The sequence below is a fragment of the Anastrepha ludens genome, chromosome 2 (assembly GCF_028408465.1).
Source record: "Anastrepha ludens isolate Willacy chromosome 2, idAnaLude1.1, whole genome shotgun sequence".
NCBI classification, from domain to species: domain Eukaryota; kingdom Metazoa; phylum Arthropoda; class Insecta; order Diptera; family Tephritidae; genus Anastrepha; species Anastrepha ludens.
The window spans coordinates 180,119,619-180,146,306 of record NC_071498.1 but is presented as its reverse complement, the minus strand read 5'-3'; the positions used below and the strand labels follow the sequence as shown (position 1 = coordinate 180,146,306).

Below are 26,688 nucleotides of genomic sequence, written 5' to 3'. Positions count from 1 at the left end.
CCAGCTGGTACCGCATCGAATACTTTCAGAGCCGGAGCGTTTGTATCCATTCGGACGACATGCCCCAGCCAACGTAGCCGCTGGATCTTTATTCGCTGCGCTATGTCAATGTCGTCGTAAAGCTCATACAGCTCATCGTTCCTTCGCCTGCGATATTCGCCGTTGCCAACGTGCAAAGGCCCAAAAATCTTACGCAGAATCTTTCCTCAAACACTCCAAGCGTCGCTTCATCGTATGTTGTCATCGTCCAAGCTTCTGCACCATACCAGAGGACGGGAATGATGATAACCTTATAAAGTCACAGTTTTGTTCATCGAGGGGACTTTACTACTAAATTGCATACTTAGTCCAAAGTAGCTCGTTCTCACGATTGACATTGGTGAAAGGGTTGAAGTACCAGACTGGCACTCCAGAAGTAGCACTAGAGCGCCGTTTTGACATTGGTGTACCTCTAAATTTGTATTCAGCTGATGTTTTTATTTCCATAGCTGAACACTTTTAAATCTTTACGCTTTACAAACGTTGGCCTTCCTAGTTGTCCTGGTGTCAAAAAAAAAAAAAACAAATAACTTCCCAAAAGCCCCACAAATGAATTCATATAATATCCCATATTCTTCGATACTTCCGGGCTTACCGTTAGATGTCCTTGGCGCTTTTAGAGTAACATCAGCCATATTGCGCCGGAAATTTTGAAGTATAAATGAAGTGAACTTATTGACTAGCCGATTTTCCGTCCAGTCAATAAAACATCCGCGTTGGTGTTTTCTAAGTTGTTTTTTATTTGTTGTTACAATTCTGAGTCTATCTTATGCCCAACATTACATTTAAATGTAAGCTCACAGCTTCTCAGCTTCTATAAATTTGCAAAATCATTTCACAATAATTCATCGTCGCAATGCTTACGAGTTGATTTAAGATTATTTATAAAAATCATGCAACGTCTTCACTGTTTGTTTCACTCTTTTATTTTTTTTTTTGTAAAAATTTCTAATTTTTTCTCATTCAAATAAAAAAAAGAAAACTTATTAACTATGACAGGGTCTAAATTCACAATGCATTTGGTGCAGTGCAGTGATAGTAGTTAAGATTATATTTAAGTTTTTAATTTATTACTGTTTTATTATTGTTTTAACACGCAAACTTATCGTAAAGTTCTCTCATTTGAAGCAGAAGAAAACGGAAAACATATTTATTACACAGGGGTGCATATGCGGGGTACAACAACTGTTTGGCCACTTACAAAATCGTGTTCGAGGACAATTATTACAGAACAAATTTACAATTAATTAAAAAAATAAATGCCTGCAATGGTTGTGCAAAGGTCTTAATTTCTTTTTGCTTGTGGAAAATTAATGATTCGTTAAATTTAAATTCTCGAATTTTTATTGGCTCGAATTTGGTTAGAAGATTTTTGGTTAGAAGATTTTGTGTTAGTGCTAGCGGTTTAATTTTGTTTTGTGGTAGTGTAGTCATCTCCCTCTATACTTATATGCATATTTAAACCCAATGCATAAATGCAAATGGGTCTTGAAGATTTTGTTATTTGTTTTTCATTTTTATTATCGCTTTTGTCTCTGTCCCTCCCACTCGTTACAAAAATTAGAAGTTAATTGTGTGTGTCTCTCTCTCTCTCTTTTCCTTAAAAATGTCTCTGTCTAAAGATGTTTTTTCGGTGTTCATTGCACTACGGTTGTTTGCATTTAAGGAATTTCGATTGACAGTGTTTTTTATTTTTTACTTTTTTTAGTTTGTCTCGTTAAGTTGTCTAGTTTCAGCAAATGTGATTGTTTCGCTGTTAGATCGCTCACTCTCTCTCTCTCTTACTTCTTTATGTTATATCTAATGTAATGCCTCTCTCTCTTAGTCTGTAATTTTGTAAAATTTCGGCAATTTTTTATTTCAACTCATTTTATTTAATTTTTTTTATTGGAACGTTCCTATTTCGTTCCGAAAACCAATTTCGTTTGCGTAAGCACGCAGCTGTTTTTTGTTTTTGTTACTTTTTTGTGTTTTCTGCGTTTGTCCAGTGCTTCTAGATTTTCCTTCCTTTTTTAAGAGCATTTTCGGACAAATTTCACTGCGTTGTATTGAGGTTAAGCAACTCAACTTTTGGTGCTCTTGCCAACTCCCTTTCCGCCTGGTGCGGTTGCGTCAGCTCCTTTGCCCTCGATGTTGGCCAACGCTGTTTCAGACATTTTCTTGTACTTGCCAGCCAACTCAGGTAAATCGTAGGCGATCGCTACATCCAATTTAGTGATGGGACAGCCGCGGAAGTAGGTGCACGTCTCTGAAAGCTTTTTGAACTCGAACAACGGATTAAGGCGGAAGAAGTCACGATAGACTTCAGGATCTGGCAAATCGTAGCGTGAAATGTTCGTCAGCGTCGATAGACCCTCGTAAATGTGGTAGTTTTGAGGATGATTAATAATTTCGTCAGCGATTCGTTTCTTATTGCCGAAGAGGGTCTTGTGGTTGTAGTAGGTGTTGAGATAGCAATCCACCATTTTGGCGTGATTGCGGACGCGCACCTAAAAGAAGGGTGTGATGAGTATTGAGAAATACATGAGCGAAAAACTATATATTAGTTTTCGTTAAAGTTTAACATCCTTTAGGAGCGCATATCTTGAGTCAAATAATAATTTTACATTAATCGCAAAAGTATGCTTCGAAAAAACAGTATTTCCTTTTCATGACAACTAAGCATACTTTTAGGAGCGCATATCATGGGTCTGGTAATATTTTTGTCTTAACCAACTACTACTTACAGCGAAACGACGCGCACTAGCGATTTTATGTTCAATCCTCTTGTCGACAGCGGTGCGTAAATCACGCAGGAATGCGCGTTCCTGCGCCAAGAGCAGACGTGCCGGTGCTCCCTCTTGGTACGGATGTGACCACAATGATGTTGTATACACAAGCGGTGGCTGTGCTGAGGACATCAATGGGGAGATGTTCCAAATGAGAGCGCTCTGTACGCGTAAAAGCTCCTCTGGCTTGACGGTGTCGGCTTTGTTCAAAACGATGCGCGTTTGATATTCACGTCCCTTAAGTTGATCTAGTATAGCCTCGGTCTCGGGGCCAACATCAAGTTTGGCAGGATCGTAGACGAGGAAAATTATATCAGCACGATCGATAAACCACTGGCAGGCGTCATTGAAGGGGAAGAGACGAGATACCTGTTTGCGTACCTCCAAAATGCCAGGAATCTCAACGATATTGACCTGTAACGATCATTTTTTACAATGCAATGAAAAGATTGTGGAAAAGTGTATAAAAGACGGCCTAAATACTAGCATAGTAAAACTAAATTCCTTATAGAATATATTTCATTATTATTCTTTTCAGCTCAGCGGGCGCTAGGTAGAGGACAAGTAATGAAGTATTACCTGTCCTCAGGTCGGCTTGTCGGAGGACGAGGTAGTTCAATAGGAATGCGTTCAGGCTCCTTTTTGTGATAGCTCTTTAGGCTCTAGAGACTAGAATGGCCAGATCAGATCTTTAAATATTTTTTGCTTACTCTATATAAACTGCTGAAGAGAATTCGTAGATGGATATTACTCACGTACGAGATTTTCCTAATAACGTAAAGGGTTTTCCAATAAGAGAGGTTATTTTTTCGTATGGCCAATGGTTTCGTTGCTTGTGTGACACTTAGCGTCGTATTGTTGAAAATAAACGTTGTCCAGATCAATACCATCCAATTCCGGCCATAAAAAAATCGTTAATCACCTATCGATAGCGCAATCAATGCACCGTAACTGTTGCTCCAGCTTCATTTTCGAAAAAGTAAGGTCCAATGGCTCCGCCGGACCATAAACCGCACCAAACGGTCACACGTTGAGGATAGAGAGGCTTTTCAACAATAACTCTTGGATTTTCTGAGCCCCAGATCCGACAATTTAGCTTGTTGACAAAACCACCGGTGGAAATGGGCCTCATCACTCAAGATGATTTTTCGATGGAATTCCGGATCATTTTCATGTATTTCAACGACCCAATCAGCAAAGACACGACGTTGTTCTTGTGTTAATTGGACTTTATAAGCCTTAAGACCCAATCTTTATGCAAAATATGGTGTAATGACGTTTGTGGAATGCCTAATTCCAAAGAATGACGAGGAATGGACAAACCTGGGTTTTCTTCAACACTTTCGGCTACAACAGCAATATTTTCGGCTGTTCTTGAGCGACGTGGGTTTTATTCTTAACTTCACTAACTTGTTCCAACAGCTCGAATTTGTTCACCGATTTATGTGAACATGTATTGCGGTCCGACAAGGTGCTTCACGACGATCCAAAAATGTTCGAGTTTTACGAACCGTCACTGCCAAATTTTCACCATTTTTATAGCAAATTTCAATGCGTTGTTCAATCGTGTATCGTTCCATTTTTATTAATGGCGTAGTTTCTACTTGTCAAATATCGAAAAAATCACAGCTACAAAAGTGACATTAACCGAAATAGCGGGCTATTCAAAATAACACCTGTTATTGGAAAACCTTTCACAAGGTGGCGCAAAATTAATGACCTATCGAAAGATTTGGGATTTATGCAAATGGCATCGTACGTCAATCATATTTGACACTTGTGACACTAGACAGTTGCAGTATGCAAACAGACACGCATTTTTTTATTTAGTAAAAAACTAGTGACTGCTGTATGGGTCCATGCACTCGTATGAATATTTTAACCATGAATACCTTGTATTTGTGTAGAAGATACAAATTACTAATAAATCTTTAGCATGCTTTTGCATACATTTTGTTGACTTAAGAATATTTTCACCGAGATTTAAACGGCGATCAGCAGAATCGCAGTGACAGCTTCTAGAATTTCGACATTAATCTTAAACAAATTCTGAACCAAATGCTATTTACTTGAACAGGGAGACCGAGTAAATAAAGTTCTACTACGACGTGCTTATTAGAGCTCATTTCCTTTAATATCGAATTCATCTAAAAGCAATAAATTTAGCCAAGAGTTTTGAAATTTCGAAATCATCTATGCATCTCATCACATGCAGGCCGCGTCGTCAAGTTAATGCACTTTTGCATTTATTTATGCCAAATATTTGAAAGTGTATCTATCTGAGCGACGTTGGCGTTAGGTGCAGAGTAAATTAATTTGATTTGTTTACTTTCTCAAAATAGACTTCTCCCATGCTGCAACGTCTATAAACGGCATACATACAAACGTATATATGGGTGTATGAGCAAATGCATGCAACTGCATACAGACTCATCCTCAGAGAAGTATAAATGCTCCTTGAGCGAGACACAACATTTTTTAGTAATTCTAGTTAGCTGCTAGAGTTTTCACGCTCTGTTATTGAGTTTTGAGTCGGACGGACCGGTCGAGTGAAATTTGTGATGAGTTAATGTACATACATATGCATGTATTACTCAAAGATTAACAATTTCCTACACTCACCATTTGGGTGAATTGAGCAAGGCAAAATCAGCGAGCGAAAGTAGAGCCAACAACAGTAGGCGACTTCTGTCCCTCATTATTTAACATATCCATATATACGATAGATACATATGTATATACCCATTGAACATGACGTGCAATGACATTTACATTAATATACATATAGGTATGTAAATTTAGCTTGTATTTTTCACTGTGAAAATGATTCTAAAAATATTTATATTTATTAAACAAAAAAAGTAGCATATCTCCCTCTCTCATTCTCGCTCTCTCAACAGACACTGTTACAACGTAAACAAATTACGCTCGCATCTTTGACTCTTTAAAAATATTTGCGTTATTAATATAATTTTGTTGCCAATAAATTGGTAGTTAAGACCATTCCGAGGTCGTCACAATGCAAATTAATACAATAATATGCACGTATGTATGTATATATTTTCGTTGACATTAACGTCACTGTCGCACTTATTTTTATACACATGGCGTGTTTAGTGCCATTTTCCCCTCTCTGAATTTCATCCTTTCCCCCCACTTACCTTTTCCAACAATTTGTTAGGCATTTTCAGTCCTCTCAGTCGATCTTCCAAGCCTTGACCGAATTTCTGCAAGCCAGAAAATGTGTAGTCAGCGGCAAGTTGTGTACCATCCAGCACCTCCGTCTCATTACCCCAGGTAAGGATGTTGAAGTAGGCTGGTGATGGTTCGGCGCCTACAAAGAAATAATGAAATATTTAAGAATAAGTAAGGAAGGCCAAATTTGATCCGGATCAAACTTTACACACCTGCGCACTTTTTCGGAGCATTTAATTTAGACTGGCTGTTTTTTGGAATCAAACAAGCCAACAGACAATGATAGTTATAACTTGTACCATCAGGCGGACGGTTTTTTTTTATTGAAAATTGAGAATTTTGTGGTAGATGGGCGTGGTCATTGCCCTAATTCGCTCCTTTTCAATACTAAGCTGCCTTGGACAAAGAGTAAAATGTGTACTGAGTTTCTTTGCTCGAGTTTTCGTCTTATATGCTAATCCTATGCTATGATTATGTGCATGTGCTTTTCGTATGCCAACGATTTGCGCCTACAAACGTGATTTAGCCGCATTATCAGAACACCCGATAATACTAGAAAACATAGTCAACGTCATGATGACGTCGAAGTGTGCGTGGGACAAGATTTCGTCAGCAATCAGCGTAATGCTTTAAAGCACGCAGGGTGTACAGCGGCAGCTAAACAGGTAATATATAATTGGCGCGTACACCATTTTTGGGTGTTTGACCGAGCTCCTGCTCCTATTGGTGGTGTGCGACTTGATGTTGTTCCACAAATGGAGGGACCTGCAGTTTCCAGCCGACTCCGAACGGCAGGTGTTTTTATGAGGATCTTTTTCATGGCAGAAATACACTCCGCGGTTTGCCATTGCCTGCCGAGGGGCGACCACTATTAGAAAACATTTTTTCTTAATTTTGATGTTTCACCGAGATTGGAACCTACGTTCTCTCTGTGAATTCCGAATGGTAGTCACGCACCAATTTATTCGGCTACGGCGGCCGCCGCTAAACAGACAATACTTGAAAAAAGAAATAGACTTCTAAATTGAAGTGAGACCAGTATGGTGGACAATTGTGGTGATTTCCTTGTGAAATAGACAAAACTGTGGGAAGATTAAAGTACATGCAACTTTTGACGGACTGCTTGAGAATAGTAACTGAAATATAGCCTAGTGCTCAACCGCCTCCGGACGATTTACTTGATAGTAGTACCAGGAGGGGATCGCTACATAGACGGTAGGAGGTTAAGTTCGTGTTAAAGTCCCCCACTGAGAGGGAGAGGTTTTCGATGCTTCCTCCTCGTCAAAAAAAATCTATCTCGGTTCCCTTATGCTGTTCCATACTGCGGTTATAAGAACAAAATTATATGACCCTTGGGCCCAAGTGCGCAGGAATAAAACAATAAAACGTATTTTGAAGCTCATTTGGGATTGTGAACATACAACTGTACATACCTGATCTCAGCGAGTTGGGCGTGTATTCATTGCCGGTTAGGTAGTTGATGATAGTTGATTTGCCACCCGACCATGGGCCCATGAACAATACCAAGGGCTTTGAGAAAATTTCTGGATCACTAAAGTGACGATTACTCAAATCGCGATATTTGTATAGGGTCTCCAGTGGTTTGATGGCGCTCTCGTAGATGCGCTTAATGTCGCGCAAGATAATCTCGGCCACATTGTCCACAGCCTTCTCGCGCGCATTGAATTCGTCGTTCAGCTGCAGCAGCTCGGTAATGTGGTCGCGATTGCGCAAATGGGCGGGTATTACGCCCTCCTACAAAGTACAAAATAAAGAAAGTATAAATTAATTAGTCAACTGGATTTAATAGTATTTTCATCTTCACTAAAAAGCTCTCGGCGTGCTACCTGCAATTATCTTAAATAACTTTCCTCACTTACCCACAACAACTCATCTTCGGGCTTAGTATCTTCTTCCTTGTCACTGTCTTCGCCATCATCGTCATCGTGCTCGTTTGGTATACCATCGCCATCTCTGTCTGTGTCACGTTCGTTTGGTATACCATCACCATCGATATCGTCGTCTTGATGGTCCGGCACGCCGTCACCATCTTTATCAGTATCCTGATGATCTGGTATACCATCACCGTCAATATCGCCAGCTCTTTCCTTGCTGGTTTCGTCTTGCTCTTCGCCAGCTTCCACGGTGGCAGGTTCTGCACCAACATCACGTTTTTGCCGTTTCGCCGCCTCTTCCGCCTCCAGACTATCCTCATCATGTACGTTGGGCACGCCGTCGCCATCGACATCACGGTCGTGTACGTTCGGTATGCCATCTCCGTCCATATCTTCGTCTACCTCGTTTGGCTTAAGGTCACCGTCAATGTCGCTATCATCATCATTGGGAATACCATCGCCATCAATATCCAAACTCTTGGGTTCCTCGTCATTGGGCATGCCATCTCCATCAACATCATGATCTCGCTCATTGGGAATACCATCACCGTCAATATCAACATCGTCCTTGTTGAGTACGCCATCACCGTCAATGTCTTTATCCGCCTCGTTGGGCTCACCATCGCCATCAATGTCATTATCCTGTTCATTGGCTACGCCATCACCATCAATATCGTCGTCGCTTTCATTTTTAATGCCATCACCATCAATGTCTTCGTCACTTTCATTTGGTACGCCATCGCCATCAATGTCTGTGTCATCTTCGTTGGATACACCATCGCCGTCGATATCATCGTCATCCTTGTTGGGTACGCCATCACCGTCCAGGTCGTCATCCTCATCATTAGGTATGCCATCACCGTCGATATCATTATCTTCATCATTTGGTATACCATCACCATCGATATCATCATCTTTTTCATTGGGAATACCATCGCCATCGATATCATTGTCTTGGTCATTCGGTATACCATCACCATCAATATCATTGTCTTGATCATTCGGTATGCCATCGCCATCTATATCGTCATCTTCGCTATTGGGTATACCATCACCATCGATATCATTATCTTGATCGTTGGGTATGCCGTCACCATCGATATCATCGTCCTGATCATTCGGTATGCCATCACCGTCAATGTCATCATCTTCTTCATTGGGTATGCCATCACCATCTAGATCATTATCGTTGGCATTACTGACGCCATCGCCATCAATATCCTTATCGACAACATTCGGCACACCATCACCGTCAAGATCATGATCGATCACATTTGGTACTCCATCACCGTCAATGTCCCGATCATCAATATTCAACACACCATCACCGTCCATATCGGGATCTCGAACGTTTGGTATAACATCACCATCGATATCATCGTCCTCTTCATTCAAAACACCATCCCCATCCATGTCTTCATCTTGTTCATTGGGTTTATTATCACCATCAATATCGGTATCATCTTCATTCGGTATACCATCACCATCAGTATCGGTTGGCTTCTCATCATCTTCATCAGAATCGGCATCGGTTACCTCGACAGTCTCTTTTTCGTCGCCAGCCGGTTGATCGGATTGCATTTCGCCAGAATCTGTGCCATTGTCGTCAGGCTGATCGTGTTCATTGTTCGTTGTGGCTTCGATAGAAATCGTGTCGGTACTAAGGATATCACCTGCCTCTGGTAGAATGGAAATTGAGTAGAAAATTTTCATTAATAACAGTATTCCTTCTATGAGCATTCTTAGCAATACTGGCTGTAACTGTTTTATTTATGCGACCATTTCAGTGAAAATTTATAAATAAGTGGCGCGTATATCCACTGTTGGTAACTCGGTGAGTTTCTCCTCCGATTTGTGGTGGGCGTCTTGATATCGTTCCACAAATGGAGGGACATACAATTTTATGCGAACTCCGAACGGCAAATGAGGAGGAGCTTTTTCATGTCAGAAGCGCATTCGAAGGTTTGCCGAGGGACGACCGCTATTAGAAAAAAACTTTTCTTTCATTGTGTATTTCATGCCCACTGTGGGTTTTGAATCTGAGCTCTAACGAATGGTAGTAACGCACAAAGCCGTTTGGCTACTGTTTGGCCTCCGTTTAACTAATTGATGATAAATGGCATCCCTTCACGGATTTACGTCGGGCTTTCGTCTCGGATTTGAATTGCCTTCTGTTCAAGCTTTTTTGCGGTTAAGAGGTTTCTTAGAAAGCCTATTTATATTCCCTAAAGCGGAATGAGTTTGAGCTTGGCTACGATTTGGTAGGTGCATGATTCTATGACCATTGTGGACATACCACATCAAATGAACGAAAAGTTAGTTTCTACTCAGCCTTCTAAGGGGACATCGAGAAAATCTGCGCCTTACGGAATTCTACGAATCTATCTTTGTATGTTTAGATTCATCTTCAGCAATGCCTTTTCTGTCTTGTAAAATAGACATTCAATAAAGTTCTACCATGGAATATCTGTCGGATAGACCTCTGACGGTAATGGGCGTAAGTGGGTTTTGTAAGATCTTAACTAACTGGTCGAAATTTGTCATTTATGCCTAAGGTGAGGATGAAAGACCTCTTTTTCCAAACGGTGCTTCAAAGCGAGATATATTATACATACGTACTTCTTAAAGCCATAAACTACTTGTGTGCGATAGGGAAGCTGTTAATGGGCAGCAGTTTACATGCTTGAAGCGAGAGCAAGGCAGGCTTGTATTTTAAACTTGACAATGAACATCGCATATTAACTACATGCCATTATGGCTACTTAGGCCAGGTTAGGTTATAATGACAGGCCGAAGTCACGCAGGGACCATTTTGGTTCACAGCGATACCATATCAGAGCCCTTGTTTTTTTTAGCGCAAATATGTATCACTCAAGATGCGCGTTCTTTTCGCGAATTATAGGAGTTGCTGCTAAGCTCCAGTTCAGGAATAGATTCTAGTCTTTCAAAACTGAAAGTACCCAAGTAGCATAGCCTAATTTTAGAGAGAGCCGGTCAGTAGCATAGAAGATGCTCCAGGGCTTCTCTTGTACCTGGCTCATTACTTTTTCTGCAAGCATCGGGAAGAGTTAGTTACAGTTCTTTTGGGTCCATAACCAGTCATAGCTCACTTCTACGGGTATCGAAACCAGCATCAGTTATAAATCTCGGCTATCAGAGCATATAGCCGGATATCTGCTCTCATTGAATAGATACAAGTGGGGTAAACTTGATAATTTTTTATGGTTTGAATATCTATACAATAATTCTTTCCATAGTAAATAATTCTTAGTAATCGAGCCGATAAACTTTTCATAACTTTATATTGCCCCTTGACTCTCCTTATTTCCTCAACTAACTGAGAAAATAAACTAGGACAGGCCTGACTTTTACCTGATAACTGACTAGCGTCTCAGCTGGATGAGTACTGCGCATTTTACATCAGAGTTACATATGGAAAAGCTGCTCGGTAAAGCAGTGTCGCATGCGAGAATAATGGCAAATCATTACAGCAACGACATAAAGTTATTGGAAGATCATTGGAAGAGGCATATTGAAGGTGAGCGAGATTATGTGGAATAAAAAAATTAACTTTAATTTGCTTTACTTTCTTACGTATCGGTCCGTTAGGTTAACAAGTGGTTATGAAAATATTGATAATGTTTTTACCGGTGAGATAAAGCGTGCGTAATGTAAGAAGTGATGCCGACCCTTTACCTACCCATATCCACATATGGCACTCAATTAATAGCATATACCATCCCCATCAACAAAATTGGTTTTTGCCACCTTTATGGCCTTTGGCATTTGGAACCATCCAACCGTATGACAAAGTTTCGAATGAATGGCTAAAAATTAGAGATTCGGCGCCTTGAAGCCTTCATTGTGATTGTTGATGGGCGTTGGCACGCACTTTTCACATGAAAAGTTAAAACTTTTCACTTAGTTATCCTAAATTATTACCCAATACATGACATATTTGACAAGTTTTATGGCCACGAAATAGCAAATCGGAAAATGAAAAGTAACTTAGTCGCATGATGCGTATGAGTACATTTAATACACAAGCATACATACACACATATATACACATATGCACAGACATAAGTACTTACGTACATGCAAACGAAAATTATGGTAATTTGTATTTTTTATGTATTTTTAAACGTATTACTGAGGAGCTTAAGTGTACTTTTGGTTGAATGCCAAAAAGGAGAGGGTACAAAAACAGGTGCTCGCATTAGTTTAAAATGGAAACGGAAAAAGTCAAATACTAATATTTGTGAATGTAAAATCTTGCATGGAGGCCAAAATGAATGAGAAATGAATGTATATTCACAGAATTTCTGAGGGTCATTTGAGAATCACCGGACACGAGTTTCATATACCATACATACATATTTTGTATTTATGTGCTTATGCATATACATATGTATGTATGTATGTTGCACGCTCATCAGCCACTGGCAAGTATAGTGCGCAGCTCTTCACACATTTCTATGCGTCAATAATTGTTGTCACAGTGTCAATGTTGAGCGACAATTCATATAGACTTACCCTGTAGAACCGGAAGTGAGATCTCCAAATGCGAGTAATACAAATAAATATGTACATACAACTCCCTTTGATATGACTACGAGGCAAATTTGTTGGTTTTCTACTCACTTATTACACGTTACGGAACAAAGGAGAGATTTTACAAAATGGAAAATAAGAGAGCGCGTGTTTAGACATGATTTTGGATCAATAAACGGGACTTGTTGGTGTTATACTTTACTACCAAGAATGATAGAAAGAAGATTGCTCCCATCAGAGTTGTGCAGTATTGCCAACCATTTGCTCTTTGCAATAAATTTAGTGCTTTTTTATACCGAAAATGCGAAAATTTTGAAGTTTCGTGTTTGTTTCTTTTTTTTTAATTTAAAGCTACCGAAACTTCAAGTTGAAAAAAAACTGTATTATTATACAAAAGAAGGTTAAAAAGGCCACTCTTAGAAGATTTTGGTGCTAATGATATTTTGAAAGTGTTAATTCAATTTTTTGCTCCTTTTAAGGGTATGCAAGAATATTAAGTGTCCCTCTCTCAACTCTTCTTAAGATTGAAAACCTTTTTATACATTTTAAAAGGCGTTTGAACTTACTGAATGCGAATTAAAACCATAGAGGTGTAATCGTTTCTTCCGGCCATCAATCCTTAGTGGGACATAGGGTATCAAGAGGTGTATTCATTGTAAAAATAAGCCACAAAATACCAGAAAATACTAAAGAAACCATACTGACATTTTTACAAAACGAGTACCTTATCTAGTTAATATACATAACCCGAAATATAGCAAACAAGTCGTTCCCTTAACAAAAGATTCTCGCTTAACAAAAAAAAAAATCATAGATTAAATTGTACATAAGCATAACACATTAATTAAAAAAAAAACGCACATTCTAAAGACAATTTGTCACGCATACAAAATTCTTTAAGTGATTCAATAAAAATTTGGTGCTTTATTTTCTTTAAATGGGCATTTTAGTGCGTTTTTATATCCAAAGTTAGGCAGCACTGCAGTAGCGAGAGAGAGATTTGAGTGCCGAAAGCAGAAGAACACCAACAACACCTGCAATCGCGGGCAATGTCACCAGATGTTAAAAAAAAGTAAAGTTAAATAAAACAGAGTGAATTATTTAACTAATTATTAAAAAATGTATATTTTACAAAATTATAAACATTACATTTTAATTAGAACAGGCTAGAAAAGTGTCATGAAGAAAGAACTAAAACTCCGAGACTAAATAACAAAAAAAAAATGCTAAATCAAGTTACGAAAATGGTAGTCTGGCCATACTGGTGCTAAAATCACGTAACTCGTTGTCAAATTCGCTGAGAGCAAAGTAACGGGACCACGATAGGTGCCATCTCATTATTCTCTCCATCATCCCTCACTACTACTCGTTACGGAACAAAGGATAGAAATTATAAAATGGAAAATACGAGAGCGCTTGCTTAGACACGAGATTAAATCAATAAACGGAGTTTTTTGGTTTTATACTCTATTATTTCTCAATTTGGAACAGGAAAGGGGGTAAGTAGTAGATTACTTGTGTTTTAGAAAATACAACTTCACTTTCATTTTTACTGTCACAAGTCAAATCTATGCTTGTTTACGGAGAGAAGGCTTTTAAAATGTTACCAACTCAGTATTTCCTGTTATGGCATTACGCTTAAGGCCATAACACCCATAGCTCTTAGCTAGATTATAATTTTAAAGTTATTAGACTAAGTTCAAAAATAAAATAAATAATTTTATCGCATTAAATATTAAATATTTTTCATTTTTGATAAAAATATTTATTTACTCAGTTGCTTCGAAAGGTGAATCGAAAGGTGAAAAATGCTACTCTTAGCTTATTTATACCACCTTGATCAAAAAGTTCCCGGTTCTGTTTTTTTTTTGTTAGATTACCACATCTGTGATTAACATCCTCCGAAATTGGCATTTCATATCCATTGCTTGACATTTGTAAAACTTACGCCGTCTTGAGCAAATCTACCCCTGCAAGTGTTTTCGATTTTTTTAAGTTTTAAAAAACGCATTTGAATTTGCAACGACGAGTTTGCGCTAAAAATGTATTCAACGGTGTAAAAATCTCAGAAATGTTGGCAAACTCTTTCAGTAATGATACTCTAAAGAAAAGAGCCGTTTACGAGTGCCATGAACGCTGGGTGGGTGATGAGATCGTCAATCCATCGAAGATAGTGGAGTGGAAGACGGCAGACCGTCGACATGGAAATCCGATGAAAACATCAATAAAGTGATCAATAACCGCATATTAAGCATCAGAGAGCTGGCAGAAGACTTCAACATTGCTTATGGATCCGTTCAGGTCATTGCAGTTAATGATTTGGGTGTGTTGCTACAAAGTTGGTCCCAAAGTACCTAAAATTCATGCAAAATAGGGATAGACTTGATTTCCAAAGCTGAACATTCATCAGGGGATCCAACATTTATCAAATGCATCATTACTGGAGACGAGACGTGGGTTTATGAGTAAAACTCGCAATACAGACATCAGACAAGTGAATGAGAGTTCCATATGAACCAATCAAAAAAAAACGTCGTTTTCAGTCAAAGCAGAAAGTGATGCTCACGGTTTTTATGGACTACGATGCTATTGCATACCATGAATTTTTGACGGCAGGTCAGACTTTAAGTCAGAGGTAAACAAGGAAATAGTCGTTTAAGCGTTATGAGATGTTTACTTTACTGATCAAGGTGGTATTTAAGCTGCTCAAAGGTTCGCGTTATATGCCCTTTCTTCTGACGAAAATTTTCCCTATCTCTGGAATGTCAAAGCACTTAAAGCCAACTTTCTTTAAAATCCTGTAACAAACAACGAGCTTATTGAACAATTTCGATTGTTGTGCCAAAGTTATAACGCCCATTGCAGCACTTTTTATATATTGGACACGCTTTTCATCATTAAGAAAACGATAGCCTGAGCCTGACGTCATGCGCGCTTTGTGTCAGTAAGAGAAGAAAATTACTAGAAATTTGTAGTCGCTTATTACTTGTTTAGGATGTTGGCGGTATAATTCTTACATCTGGAGGTAACGTGGATTTCTTTTTTGGCTCATTTTTTATTATTCCTTTAAGAGTTAAAATGGATTTTCTTCATTATTCCCCCATATACAAAATAGCATACTAACAAAAGTTCGGTAAGTCGATGTTTTTTTTTATTTATTTGAAATTTTTTTAAATTCTACTCAAAATCCAAATTAATGGTGATTATTTGGAGAAGATAATAAATAAAAAAATAAAAAGAATGTTTCCTTTTTTCAATTAAATTTAGCGAACTTTTGTTAGTCCCCGCGTACATACAAATATGGTCAGCAAGGGAGTTATCCGTGGATATTTTAGAGATGTTACTAAATTCTACTGGGTAAATTTAACCCTAGACGACACTTTTACATGGCACCGATGACGCGCTTTTTTAAGTTTAAGCTGGCCGAAAAAGGGTTTATATTTATTCATTTAATTGCTAAGCTAAAAAATTAATATGCAAACTGAGAAATAACAGCTGAATGTACAAAACCAAAAGTATTTATTTAAAGGTTAAAAAAATCAAGTTTATTTTACTTCGGAAGCACTGCACTTCAAATTAAAAGAGGCGTCATCGGACCGCGGGAGATGCGCCCTAGCGCATAAAAAAATGTCATCTAGGGTCAAGAATACATACGTATATACATATGCACGCACATGCATGCACACATAATCGCACTTACCTACTTCATCGCTTGGTTCACCTGTTTTCAGTTCGTTTATCGCCTTTTCAATATAGGGACGGCATTGGGCTTCGCTAGGTCCAACATTGGAGTCATCGCCACTGACTAACGCACCTAAAAGTTACAAAAATTATTTAGGAAAAAATAATTTATTATTTAATACATTTTTTTTATTTGAAAATTAGCCTTGCATTTTTATTTTTGTATGCATTTGTTTGCTTGTTTGTTTTTGTCTGCATTTGGTTCAATTCATTAATTAACGCCAACAAATGCAATTTGTGTTTGCTTGCTGAATATTGTTATCGTTGTTGTTGCATATTATTTTATTACAGTTTGTGCTGGTTGCGCTGAAATTTTCCTCGTTGACATTTGCGTTGCTTTTCGCATTTCGCTTGTTGCTTGTCGCTGTGCTGCGTTTTTGTTACGCAAACTTGACATTAATTTATTTAATTACCGATTAATATAAAGAAATGTATTTTTAAAAATTTCTACACTCGTGGCAGAAACACCGTAGCACTGCTGCCTTGCAGCAATTCTCCCTTGGCCTTTTTCTTTCGTTTTAGCATTTCGTTTTGAGTCTATTGCTGGCTTAGTGCCCAGATGTTTTCGCAATACTCGCACACTCGCACACGCAAACGCACCGCCATACACACATACACACCAAGCAGCTATACTTATACATACATATATACATACGTACAAATGAATATGCTTTTTCTAATTCTTCATACTTTTCCACACACCTCAAATGTATTTTCGCTGTCACACACTTTTCATTAATCTCAATTTGCTTTTAGTTTTGGTTCGCCACTCGGCACTGCGGTGCCAAATCCATCGCCTCGCCTCGCCTCCATTTTGTTCATACTCACCCACTCATATCCAGCATCAAAGCGCTACTTTCACGGTCACCAAGGGATAAACACATTTGCTCTGTGAATGTTCTTAGCAAATTATCAGATGAATTGATGTTTATGATCGTTTTATGAGTTCATGAATTCACAGCTTCCTTCTACAATTAGAAACTGATTTTATTGGGGCAAAATGATAAACACATCTCTCCCGTAAACATATGTGTGTATGCGTGTATGTGTATGCATATGGAATATTTATATTCATCAGTTACTTATCGTCCGGTCAAGGCCTCCATACCCGCATGTGGGCGTTTCATACAATATCATACACGTGCTCCGCTGTTCCGTTGTTCCGTCTCAATGGCCCCGAAATGAGGTTTTCGTTCATTGCTTTCGAAATGTAAGAGGTGCGGACAAATGTGAGAAAAATTGTTTCGTGCTAAAGCTAATGGGACTTTCTTTGCTGTTTTTAAAAATAAAATAATGTCAGCTTGCCATGGGTCAATAAGAAAAATTGTAGGGGACAAAAGAAATCATGCAATGGGGCTTTCAGTTTTTGCGGTTCCAATAGGTGAATTGGAGTGGTTGCCATGGTGTGAAAAGATAGTTCTAATTTGTTACAAGTATCAGATTGAAGTGAGAGGTTTAAGACTTCCAAATTGAAACGTCCATGAGAAATTGAAAATTATAATAGGAAAATTCACAATTAAGTGCAAAGGTGCCAGGTCACCAGTGCATTTGAAAATTATAGTGCATAAATATTGGGTATGGGAATAAGTTTACGTCCTTTCTTAGCCAAGGTTTAGGTTAGCCAAAGTTATGAATTATTTAAGCAATCGAATAATGCATGACATTATGTGAAGTATGTGCCACTGGAAGCTACAACTGTATTCCATCTTTCGGGCAACATACGGACTTCTCTGACGAAAAATTCGAGTTCTTTTGACTTGATCTATTCATTGAGGCAGTTTGAGATGCGCTCGTAAGAAGTGAACCGCTCTCCAATAAGGACTGACTGCATTGATCGAAACAGATGGTGATCCGCAGGTGCAGTGTCTGGGAAATACGGCGGGTGGGGCAAGAACGAATGTGAACTACTCCGATCGAGACCTCACATATAAACCTTCATATCACCAAATTACCAGTATATATCTAGAGCGAACACAAAAATAGTTTCAGCAGCGACACCTCTTTTACGAGGGCGGTAACTTATTCCCGTACCCAACATATATGAGGGTTGTTGAAAAGTCCAGGCAAAAGTAAAAACTATTTAATTATTTGGGCTAGAATTTTTTTATTTACAATACATAGTTTCCTTTAAGTTAGGTTAGGTATAGGTATTAGGTTAGGCTGATCTGAAAAGATCCCTCATAGACCACAACGGTTCATAGTGTTGCCAGTCTTGTTGGAGGCGCGTTAAACATAGTTCGCGATACATCTCTTGTCGAGTTTTAATAAACAATTTCAATTTTTGTCAGTAAGATCCTTCAGAGATGAACAGTATACGGATCCCAGACAGTTGTAACGAGTTCTACTTAAAGCCGGACAGTGACAAAGGAAGTGTTCTAACGCCCCTTTTTTTCTTCGAATAAGTTGCACACGTCGTTCTGGACCAATCCCATTTTAGCTGTGTGATATGGAGTGAGAAGATAAGATCTGAACCATAAGACCGAGAAGCGTTTCCTTTAGACTTATATACTTTGTTGAATGCCTTTCTAGTTTGAAATATTGAAAAATAGCCCTGGAACCCTATCTCCATTAATTTTGCGACCACAACTGCTGCGACGTAAGCTGGTGCGTTGACGTAATGGAAAATCAAAATCACTCGACTTCCTCGATTCAAACGACTACCAAACACAAAGATCACCAGCATTAAAAATACGAATTAAAAAATATAGAAAAGTTAGGTTAGGTTATGTTGTAGCGGCTGTCACACTCAGGTTCATAACACCGCATGACGTGAACTTGTCCTTATCTTTCCTTAAACCAGTGTGAACTTTTAAAACATGTTAGGATACCCCTGATATCCACAGCAGAGAGATCTTCAACTCATTAAAAAATTTCCTTCCTAAAGTGGTGAATCTACGTCTGGATAGAGTTGGCGTGTCTGCTTATTAGGCAGTGCTCCATTATAACTGAAATGAGGGCACTAAGATTGTGCTTATTTTGACTTGGCAGAGATTCTATGCGTTTAGCATTGAAAGCCGGCCACAATTGTCGGACGATTCTGCAGGGAGTTCGTTACGCCAATATTCATAGCCTACAAGTCTGTAAGGGTAAAATTCTGCCATTGGCTGTGCACTTATCAGTCAATTTGGTGCTAAGTATCGCTAGTTTAATGGCCAGAAACTCTTGTTATCTTCACGGCTATTAAAAATGTTGGAAATTTTAAGCGTTTTCGTCACATTCTGCTTTTATTTCTTAAACCAAAATAAAGATGAATACAATATAGGCTACTAGGACTACTCAAGGACATCATTTAGTTTCTGCAATAGAAAAACAGTAGAGAAAGGGTGCACTTCTTTTAGTTCCGAAAATATTTCTATTGAAGATAAACATAGCGCCGGTTGAGCAATCACTAAAAGGAGTCAAATGAAATCAAGCCAAATTTAAGAAGAATGACACGACCTTACTACTGATAAAAATAAATTAATAATTGGCGCGTACACTTCTGTTAGGTGTTTGACCGAGCTCCTCCTCCTATTTGTGGTGTGCGTTTTGATGTTGTTCCACAAATGGAGGGACATACAGTTTCAAGCCGACTCCGAACGGCAAATATTTTTATGAGGAGCTTTTTCATGGCAGGAATACACTCGGAGGTTTGCCATTGCCTGCCGAGGGGCGACCGCTATTAGAAAAATGTTTTTATAAATTTTGCTTTCACCGAGATTCGAACCAACGACCTCTCTGTGAATTCCGAATGGTAATCACGCACCAACCCATTCGGCTACGGCGGCCGCCTTACTACTGATAACCAACTGAAAATGCCAAATCAGAAAAGAGTTTTAAGCATTATGAAAAGAAAGTATTCCCCTCCAATACTTGATATGCGGGTGCGTGCCACATACATTAGCAGTAATAAATTTAATGAATCGAGTTTCCCTCTGAAAACTACAGAGGGGGATATTTGAGTACAAGGAAGGGGTATCACAATGGGCATCCGGCATAAGTGGGCCTATCTAAATCCTCTTCGAGGGTGGTAACCACCGTAACATATCCGAAACTAACCTAACCTAACCTAACTACTGAAATCGAAAGAACTCTCGCGACGTTTCAAGCTAAAAATTTAAATTGCAATTTGAAAGGCGAGCCAATAAGCACCGAGAGATTAGTAACGCCTAAAATACTCAAACTAAAAAGTCCATTGTATTCAAATTGTAGATAGTCAAAGAGCAAAGGAGAGGAGTTACAGAAAGAAAGATATAGGATAGAATAGAAATAGCGACAGAGATAGCTAGTCCTGTGAGAGTTTTAAAGATTCTTTTGCAAATCCGAAAATATCCTCCAGTTTGGGAGAACGAATATTACTCATTCTCAGGACATCGGAACCCAAAACTCGTAGTCTTGCTCTAGCATAGGCAGGACACTCACAGAGAAAATGCTCAGTGCTATTCGCCTCCCCTAAGCAGGACAGTCAAATCACATCCTCAATGATTTCAATGGTGGTCATATGCTGACCCCTTAGTTTGTGTTCTGTAATAATACCGACCAAGTTTTAGAAGAAAGTTTGAAGAATAAGAAAGAAGAAAGCGAACGATTACTGGTAATAGAAAACGGATCAGTTATGAAAATAACGTACGAAAAGAGATCGAGTATAAAGCGATTTAAAACTTCTCGAAAGTTAGCAAAGCCAGATTGACGTACATTTTTTGCTTTCTAACATTTTTTTATTTTCTTTCCATTATTTTTTCTGCTAGCGTCCTTGTTCACATTAACCTCAAAAAACCTAATTTTACCTATGTTTTTTTGTTTTGTTTTGTTTTTAATCTTTGCTATTTTAACATTATCTTCTTAGTTCTTCCACGCACTTCTTCTAACTACAACCACGTCACGTCAAAATTGTGCTATTTTTGAAAATTCAGTCTGTGCAATCATGAATTCCATCACTTTTGTTATAGACTTGACTTTAAAACCTCCGAGCAAGAAGTAAATTTGAATGCAATCCAACAGAACCAATACCTACGACTAATTGGAAGAGCGTAGGAATGCTTGTGATGAGCGCACTGCTCGCACGAGTAATGGTGCTCACACTCACCAACGTAAACGTACGGCCATATCAGCTGACACGATTAAACTAAAGAAAGCCCCATGTAAATGAATTCCCATCACCGTTCCGTTCTGTAGTACAGTAGATGGTTCTTTTACCGTGCCAGATGATACGGACGTACGTTTACGCTGGTGAGTGAGAGCACCATAAGATTTGTTTATCTACCGCAAAAACAGTAAAATATCAGCGATCAAACTGAGACTGTGTTGCTTATATGTATATGAGAAAAGCAGCGTAACCCTTCTCATGACTGAACAACAACTGATTGGAAGAGCGTAACAATAAATGTGAAATGAGCGGACACAATTGCGCTGTTAAGTTCTCTACGACGTACCAGCCTCTCACAATTTTGCTTCGGATAGCCAAATCTTGTATTCTATCATTCTTGGGTGGACCAAAGCACATTACACAGATAGCTACAACAAGAGAAATGTATTTTGTTTTTGCCCTTTGTCCCTAGAATGTGAAAATCTATAAACAGAGTGAGTAGCCTAAAGAAGTTTTAGAAACCAAAATAAACAGAAGAACATCAAAATTGTGAACCCTGCTGCTGCTAATTGCTTAATGAGGCTTAAAGTTTTGCAAGTTTTGCGTTTATGTGCTTTTTAAAGAGAAAAATTCTCTCTGAGAGTGGGTGCTGAAAAATACTCAGAAATTCAGTTATTCAATTCAATAAGAAGAATCAGATTGAAAAACCAGGGACAGAACTATGATCGAAACCACATACATTGAAAATATGGGAAGATATCAATACTTTTAGTTTTTCCAAATTAGTAAAGCAAATCTTAAGCGGTTATCGCGGGAATCAAGAAGAAGAAGAATATATGGCTTAGCACATAAAAAGCGTGGCATGCCTATAATTCACAAGCACATTTTAAATTAAGAAGAGGATTTTAGTGTTTGATCAACTAACTAAATTAAAATTTATGTCTGCTAAACTTAATAGTATTCAGACTAAAAGTTACTTATACGCAATGTCAGCCGTGCATTTTTTTTTAGTATAGGTGGTGGCGCAAAGTTAACCATTCCACTACCATTCAGAATTCACAGAGATAACGTAGGTTCGAATCTGGGGGAAACACCAAAATTAAGAAAAACCTTTTTCTAATAGCGGTCGCCCCTCGGCAGGCAATGGCAAACTTTCGATTGTATTTCTGTCATGAAAAAACTCCTCATAAAAACCATTTGCCATTCGGAGTCGGCTTAAATCTGTAGGTCTCTCCATTTGTGGAACAACATCAAGACGCACGTCACAAATAGGAGAAGGAGCTCGGCTAAATACCTAACAGAAGCGTATACGCCAATTATTTATTTATTTTTTTTTTTACCGAAAGATTTATAATTTTTGCAAATGGCGTCCTACGTCAATCAAAATCATATTTGACATATTTGTGAGCTAAACAGTTGCAGTATACAAACAGACAAGCAATGCAGCGCGTAAAATCGAAAATAGGGATTTTCATCACTTAACATCTTCTTTTTTTGTTTTAGTTAGTAACAAAGTTATTCAAAAACGAAATTCTTCTTTTAATATGGAAAAATATCAGAACTTACTACTCATAAAACTTAGTTTGTTGTTTACCATCACTATTTTTAAGCAGAAATGCGTGCTGTGTTTTGCAACTGAGTATAGAGAGGCTCGATAAAGAAGCAAAGCGAATGGGTCTGGCCGTGAACGAGTACAAGACGAAGTACCGCCTGTCATCAAATAAATATTCAGTGCACTCGGGCACTCACGCCACTGGTGACTGTTTAACTCTATTTGATTTTCAAATAGTAAAAGACTTTGTGTTTTTAGTAACCGGATTTAACACCGATTAATAATCTTAGCCTTAAAATCCAACGGAGAGTCTCTCTTGCCAACAAGATCTACTTTGGACTAAGTTAGCAAATGAGAAGTAAAGTCATATCTCGATGAACAGAACTAACACTTTAAAGGGTCTCATCATTCCATGACAATATCCGATGAGGTGTTCCTTGGAGTGTTTTAGAGAAAGATGTTGTTGAAGATTTTTGAGCCTTTGCATTTCGGTGACGGTGGATAAAGATCCAGCGATTCCGTTGGCTAAGTCATGTCGTCCAGCTGGTGGTAGCAGAGAAAGAGGAAGCCTTCTCTGCGTTGGAAAGATCGGGTGGAGAACGACGCGGATTCACTGGGTGTGTCCAACTGGCGCCGGTTAGAACGCGAAAGAAACGGATGGCGCACTTTGCTAATCCCGGCCAAAATCGCTTAAGAGTTATCGCGTCTATCAAAAAGAAGAGCAGAAAAATAGTTTAACTTGAATCCAAACAGAAGGTACTTTAATTCCTAAGGTGCGTTAACCTAAAATTATTTTTAAATAATTTCTCAGATAGTCGGAAATGTAAATTTGCCTCTCCTTTGTCAAACTGTTTCCGTTTGAAGAGCAATTCATAAAAATTATGAGGCTGAGATGACCGACTAACCAAATAGTGGATTTATAGAAGATACAAAAGCAACCTTTTTAGGTAATTTGCAGTAAATCGGACTTAATGATTATGATTATTGGCTACTGTAGCGAAAAGTGTTTGTGCGTGAATAACATTTGGTACGGCACAGATTCGGGAACCCAATGTGAGAATGACAGGAAATGGCAAACCTCCGAGTGCATATCTGCCATGAAAAAGCTGCTCATAAAAAAAAAAACATTTGCCGTTCAGAGTCGGCTTAAACTTTCGGTCTCTCCATTTGTGGAATAACATCTGGACGTACACCATAGGAGGAGGAGCTCGGCCAAACACCTAACAGAAGTGTACGTGCCAATTATTTTTTATTTGATATGTCGCATATTTGTTTTAAGAGTAACCTCACCCCCTTTTAAAGTTTTGACTAAAGAACTAGCGGTCAATTCTGCATGCAGACTTATCTACAAAAAAGGGTTGCGACACTCCTCCTCTTTTAGTTATGACTTTTTCTTTTTATTCTAATTGTTTTGGATTCAATGAAAATGAAAACAGAAAAAAATGTTAATAATAAAGGAGTTAGGAAAAAACAAAGGTTAAAGGAAAAAACAAATTGTTTGTACCCAATTTTTTGTGCGCAATGTAATTAACTTCTTCAATTACTCGAGCTGCCTATCCCATCTGTGTTGAGTGTCCTACCGATTTATGTGGCTTCTGGGGGCAAATGATTTTTATAAGAAACTTTTCGAGGCAGAAATGCACTCGGAGGTTCTCCATTAGCTGCTGTAGAATAGTTGTGTAGTTACACTTCAAAGTGTACAACACAAATGAACAGTAGTAGTTCCATAGCTAAAATGATGTGATTACAAATGACGAACTGTGCGGTGCGCGGTGCGTGCTGGAAGCCTTTATTGACTACTTCTGCATGATAAACGCATCAGTCAGCTGCAGGCTGGGTTGGCCCACATCACTGCCAACCACTGCCGCTATGCTGATTGACGGCTATTGTCGTCTTCGCTCTCCTCTTCACGCTTTCATTTAAGGTCCCTCTTTACTTTTTACCTTCTGTTATTTTATATGTACGCGAGTTATTATCTCAGCTTCCTTTTGGGTTTTCGAAAATTATCTTTCGCTACACGCCGCCGCTTTTTGCTGTAGGCTTTTCACCAAACACATACATATTTACGTATGGCTGTGTGGCTTTGTGAATGTGAGTAACTCAACTCGACAAGTAGCAGCCTTTACGGTAGTATATCCCTCAGTCACACTCGAAACAGTCGACAGATACGAGTACACTCAGAACCCGCGAGCAAATCACCCAACGAAGCACACGAACAGCAGAGTTGAATGCGAACGCGAATCGCGACACAGAAGCCCGAACACCGAAAATATTTTTAAAATATTATATTTTCAACTAATTTTCAAAACAACAGCAACACTAGCAAAAAGAATTTAAAAAAATTGCATAATAAATCGCGACGACTACTTTCACTCGGCGTTGTTGTTGGTCTTATGTTATTATAATTGCTATTTTTGCTGTCTTTTTTTTGTTTTTGTTGGTGCTCAGCCTTCGTTTTGTACGCGCTGACGGTGGTAACGGCAGCGTTGATGGACGAGGGCGACGCTGTTTCGGCGGTTAGCAGCACAACGTACACGGCCAATTTCATTGTTGTTATTGTTTTTGCTGTTGCTGTTGCTTTTAGCTAGGGTATTGCGAGTTAAAGGCGTTCAATTTCAGCGACAGCGACAAAATCTTGTGTGTTGGCCTTTGCCTATATAAAATATTATATAATTTTTTTTGTTGGACTTTTGAGATATTTCTTCAAATTTTCACTACACTTTCGATGTGAAAAAATATTTTTATTTTTAACTCAGCACGAAGACTACTTTAGTGTAAATAATATTTTTAGCAGAGTCCTTAATGTCCTTTGTATATGCAACAACAATTATAACCCCATGCGAGCAATTTAAAATATGTTTGAGGCCAATCACCTACCATTAAATGAGACGGCCGACAGGATTAGTCCGATTAGGACCAAAAATGTAAACCGCCCCATGATAAACCGAAAATTCCTTTTTGTTCAATATTCCTCTCCAGGTGTTGTGAATTTCGTTAGTACTTAAGCCACTTCATAAATTTAGATTTTTTTACTATTCAAATTTGTTATGTTGAAAAAATTATTATGTACTGCGCCCTCGTATTCTGCATCAATATAAAACTTTAATTTATATTTCGTCGTGAAATGCACTGCAATAAAAAATTCATTGGACCAAACTGTAATTCATTAATAACTGCTGAGCTTTTAAAAATTACAAAGACAAAAAACCAAAAAAAAAAACAACTGGATAAAATTTAGCACACAAAGCACAAATTTAAAAATCGTTCATCCGTTGCCGTGTCAGGTCGTTCGCTAGTATTCGTTTAAAAAATTCGTTTCGTAAAAATATTTCTGCGCCCGAGTGACACTTGAATATTTTATTTTTAATTTTTATAGAATTTTCTGTGTTTTCCTTTAGCAGGACATCCGTTGCTTGGGTAATCCTTTGTGTCCCTTTCAACGAATGCCAACTAATTAATTCTATTTGTTTGTTTTATATGTATTTAAATGTTTTTTTTTTTAATAATTTTTTTCGCGTATCGTCAAGTTAAAAATATGCACAAAAATATTTAATATCGATATATATATATATAATATATATAAGTATGAAATTTGTTACAAAAAAATCTTATTTCAGAAAAATATATATTTTAATACGAGTACGAGTATACGAGTCGGTCGATCTCTCCCGGTCTAAAACCAATTCGTAACATAGCAATGAGATCTCACACTTTTACCTTGTGACCGCGAAAATTTTTGATATTTTCATATCGAAAGTCCAAATAATTTTTCACTGACAAAATTTTAGTGAAATTTTGAGTAGAAACTCATTTCGTTTTTGCTTGATGCCAAAGCACTGCCATCACGACGGCGGCGGCAATGAAATGCACTCAAGTGAT

General features: G+C 38.3%; 1 protein-coding gene across 9 annotated transcripts; it reads right to left on the bottom strand.

Annotated features, from left to right (window-relative positions):
* Window positions 1-1,553: 1,553 nt before the first annotated feature.
* LOC128855970 (serine-aspartate repeat-containing protein F) lies at window positions 1,554-26,673 on the bottom strand. 9 transcript variants are annotated; one of them, XM_054091272.1, is made up of 8 exons: window positions 26,527-26,673; window positions 25,687-25,965; window positions 16,152-16,265; window positions 7,883-9,576; window positions 7,436-7,757; window positions 5,969-6,141; window positions 2,766-3,221; window positions 1,554-2,528 (listed from the first exon to the last, which is right to left on the bottom strand). In XM_054091272.1, exons 2-8 carry the CDS (start codon window positions 25,745-25,747, stop codon window positions 2,103-2,105), a joined length of 3,246 nt encoding a protein of 1,081 aa, XP_053947247.1. In that variant the 5' UTR covers window positions 25,748-25,965; window positions 26,527-26,673; the 3' UTR covers window positions 1,554-2,102. The 9 variants fall into 9 exon arrangements, with proteins under 9 accessions (XP_053947247.1, XP_053947253.1, XP_053947248.1 ...); XM_054091278.1 differs by having other exon boundaries at window positions 25,687-25,938; XM_054091273.1 differs by lacking the exon at window positions 26,527-26,673 and adding an exon at window positions 26,447-26,525 and having other exon boundaries at window positions 25,687-25,938.
* Between the last annotated feature and the right edge of the window lie 15 nt (window positions 26,674-26,688).

What these genes read in the sequence shown, in the direction of transcription:
- LOC128855970 (XM_054091272.1), bottom strand. Translation starts at nt 25,747, where the DNA reads ATGGGGCGGTTTACATTTTTGGTCCTAATCGGACTAATCCTGTCGGCC. An exon ending in GTCGGCCGTCTCATTTAATG is followed by an intron (nt 16,266 to 25,686) that starts GTAGGTGATTGG and finishes TGTAACTTTTAG; the next exon opens with GTGCGTTAGTCAGTGGCGAT. An exon ending in CCGAAGATGAGTTGTTGTGG is followed by an intron (nt 7,758 to 7,882) that starts GTAAGTGAGGAA and finishes TGTACTTTGTAG; the next exon opens with GAGGGCGTAATACCCGCCCA.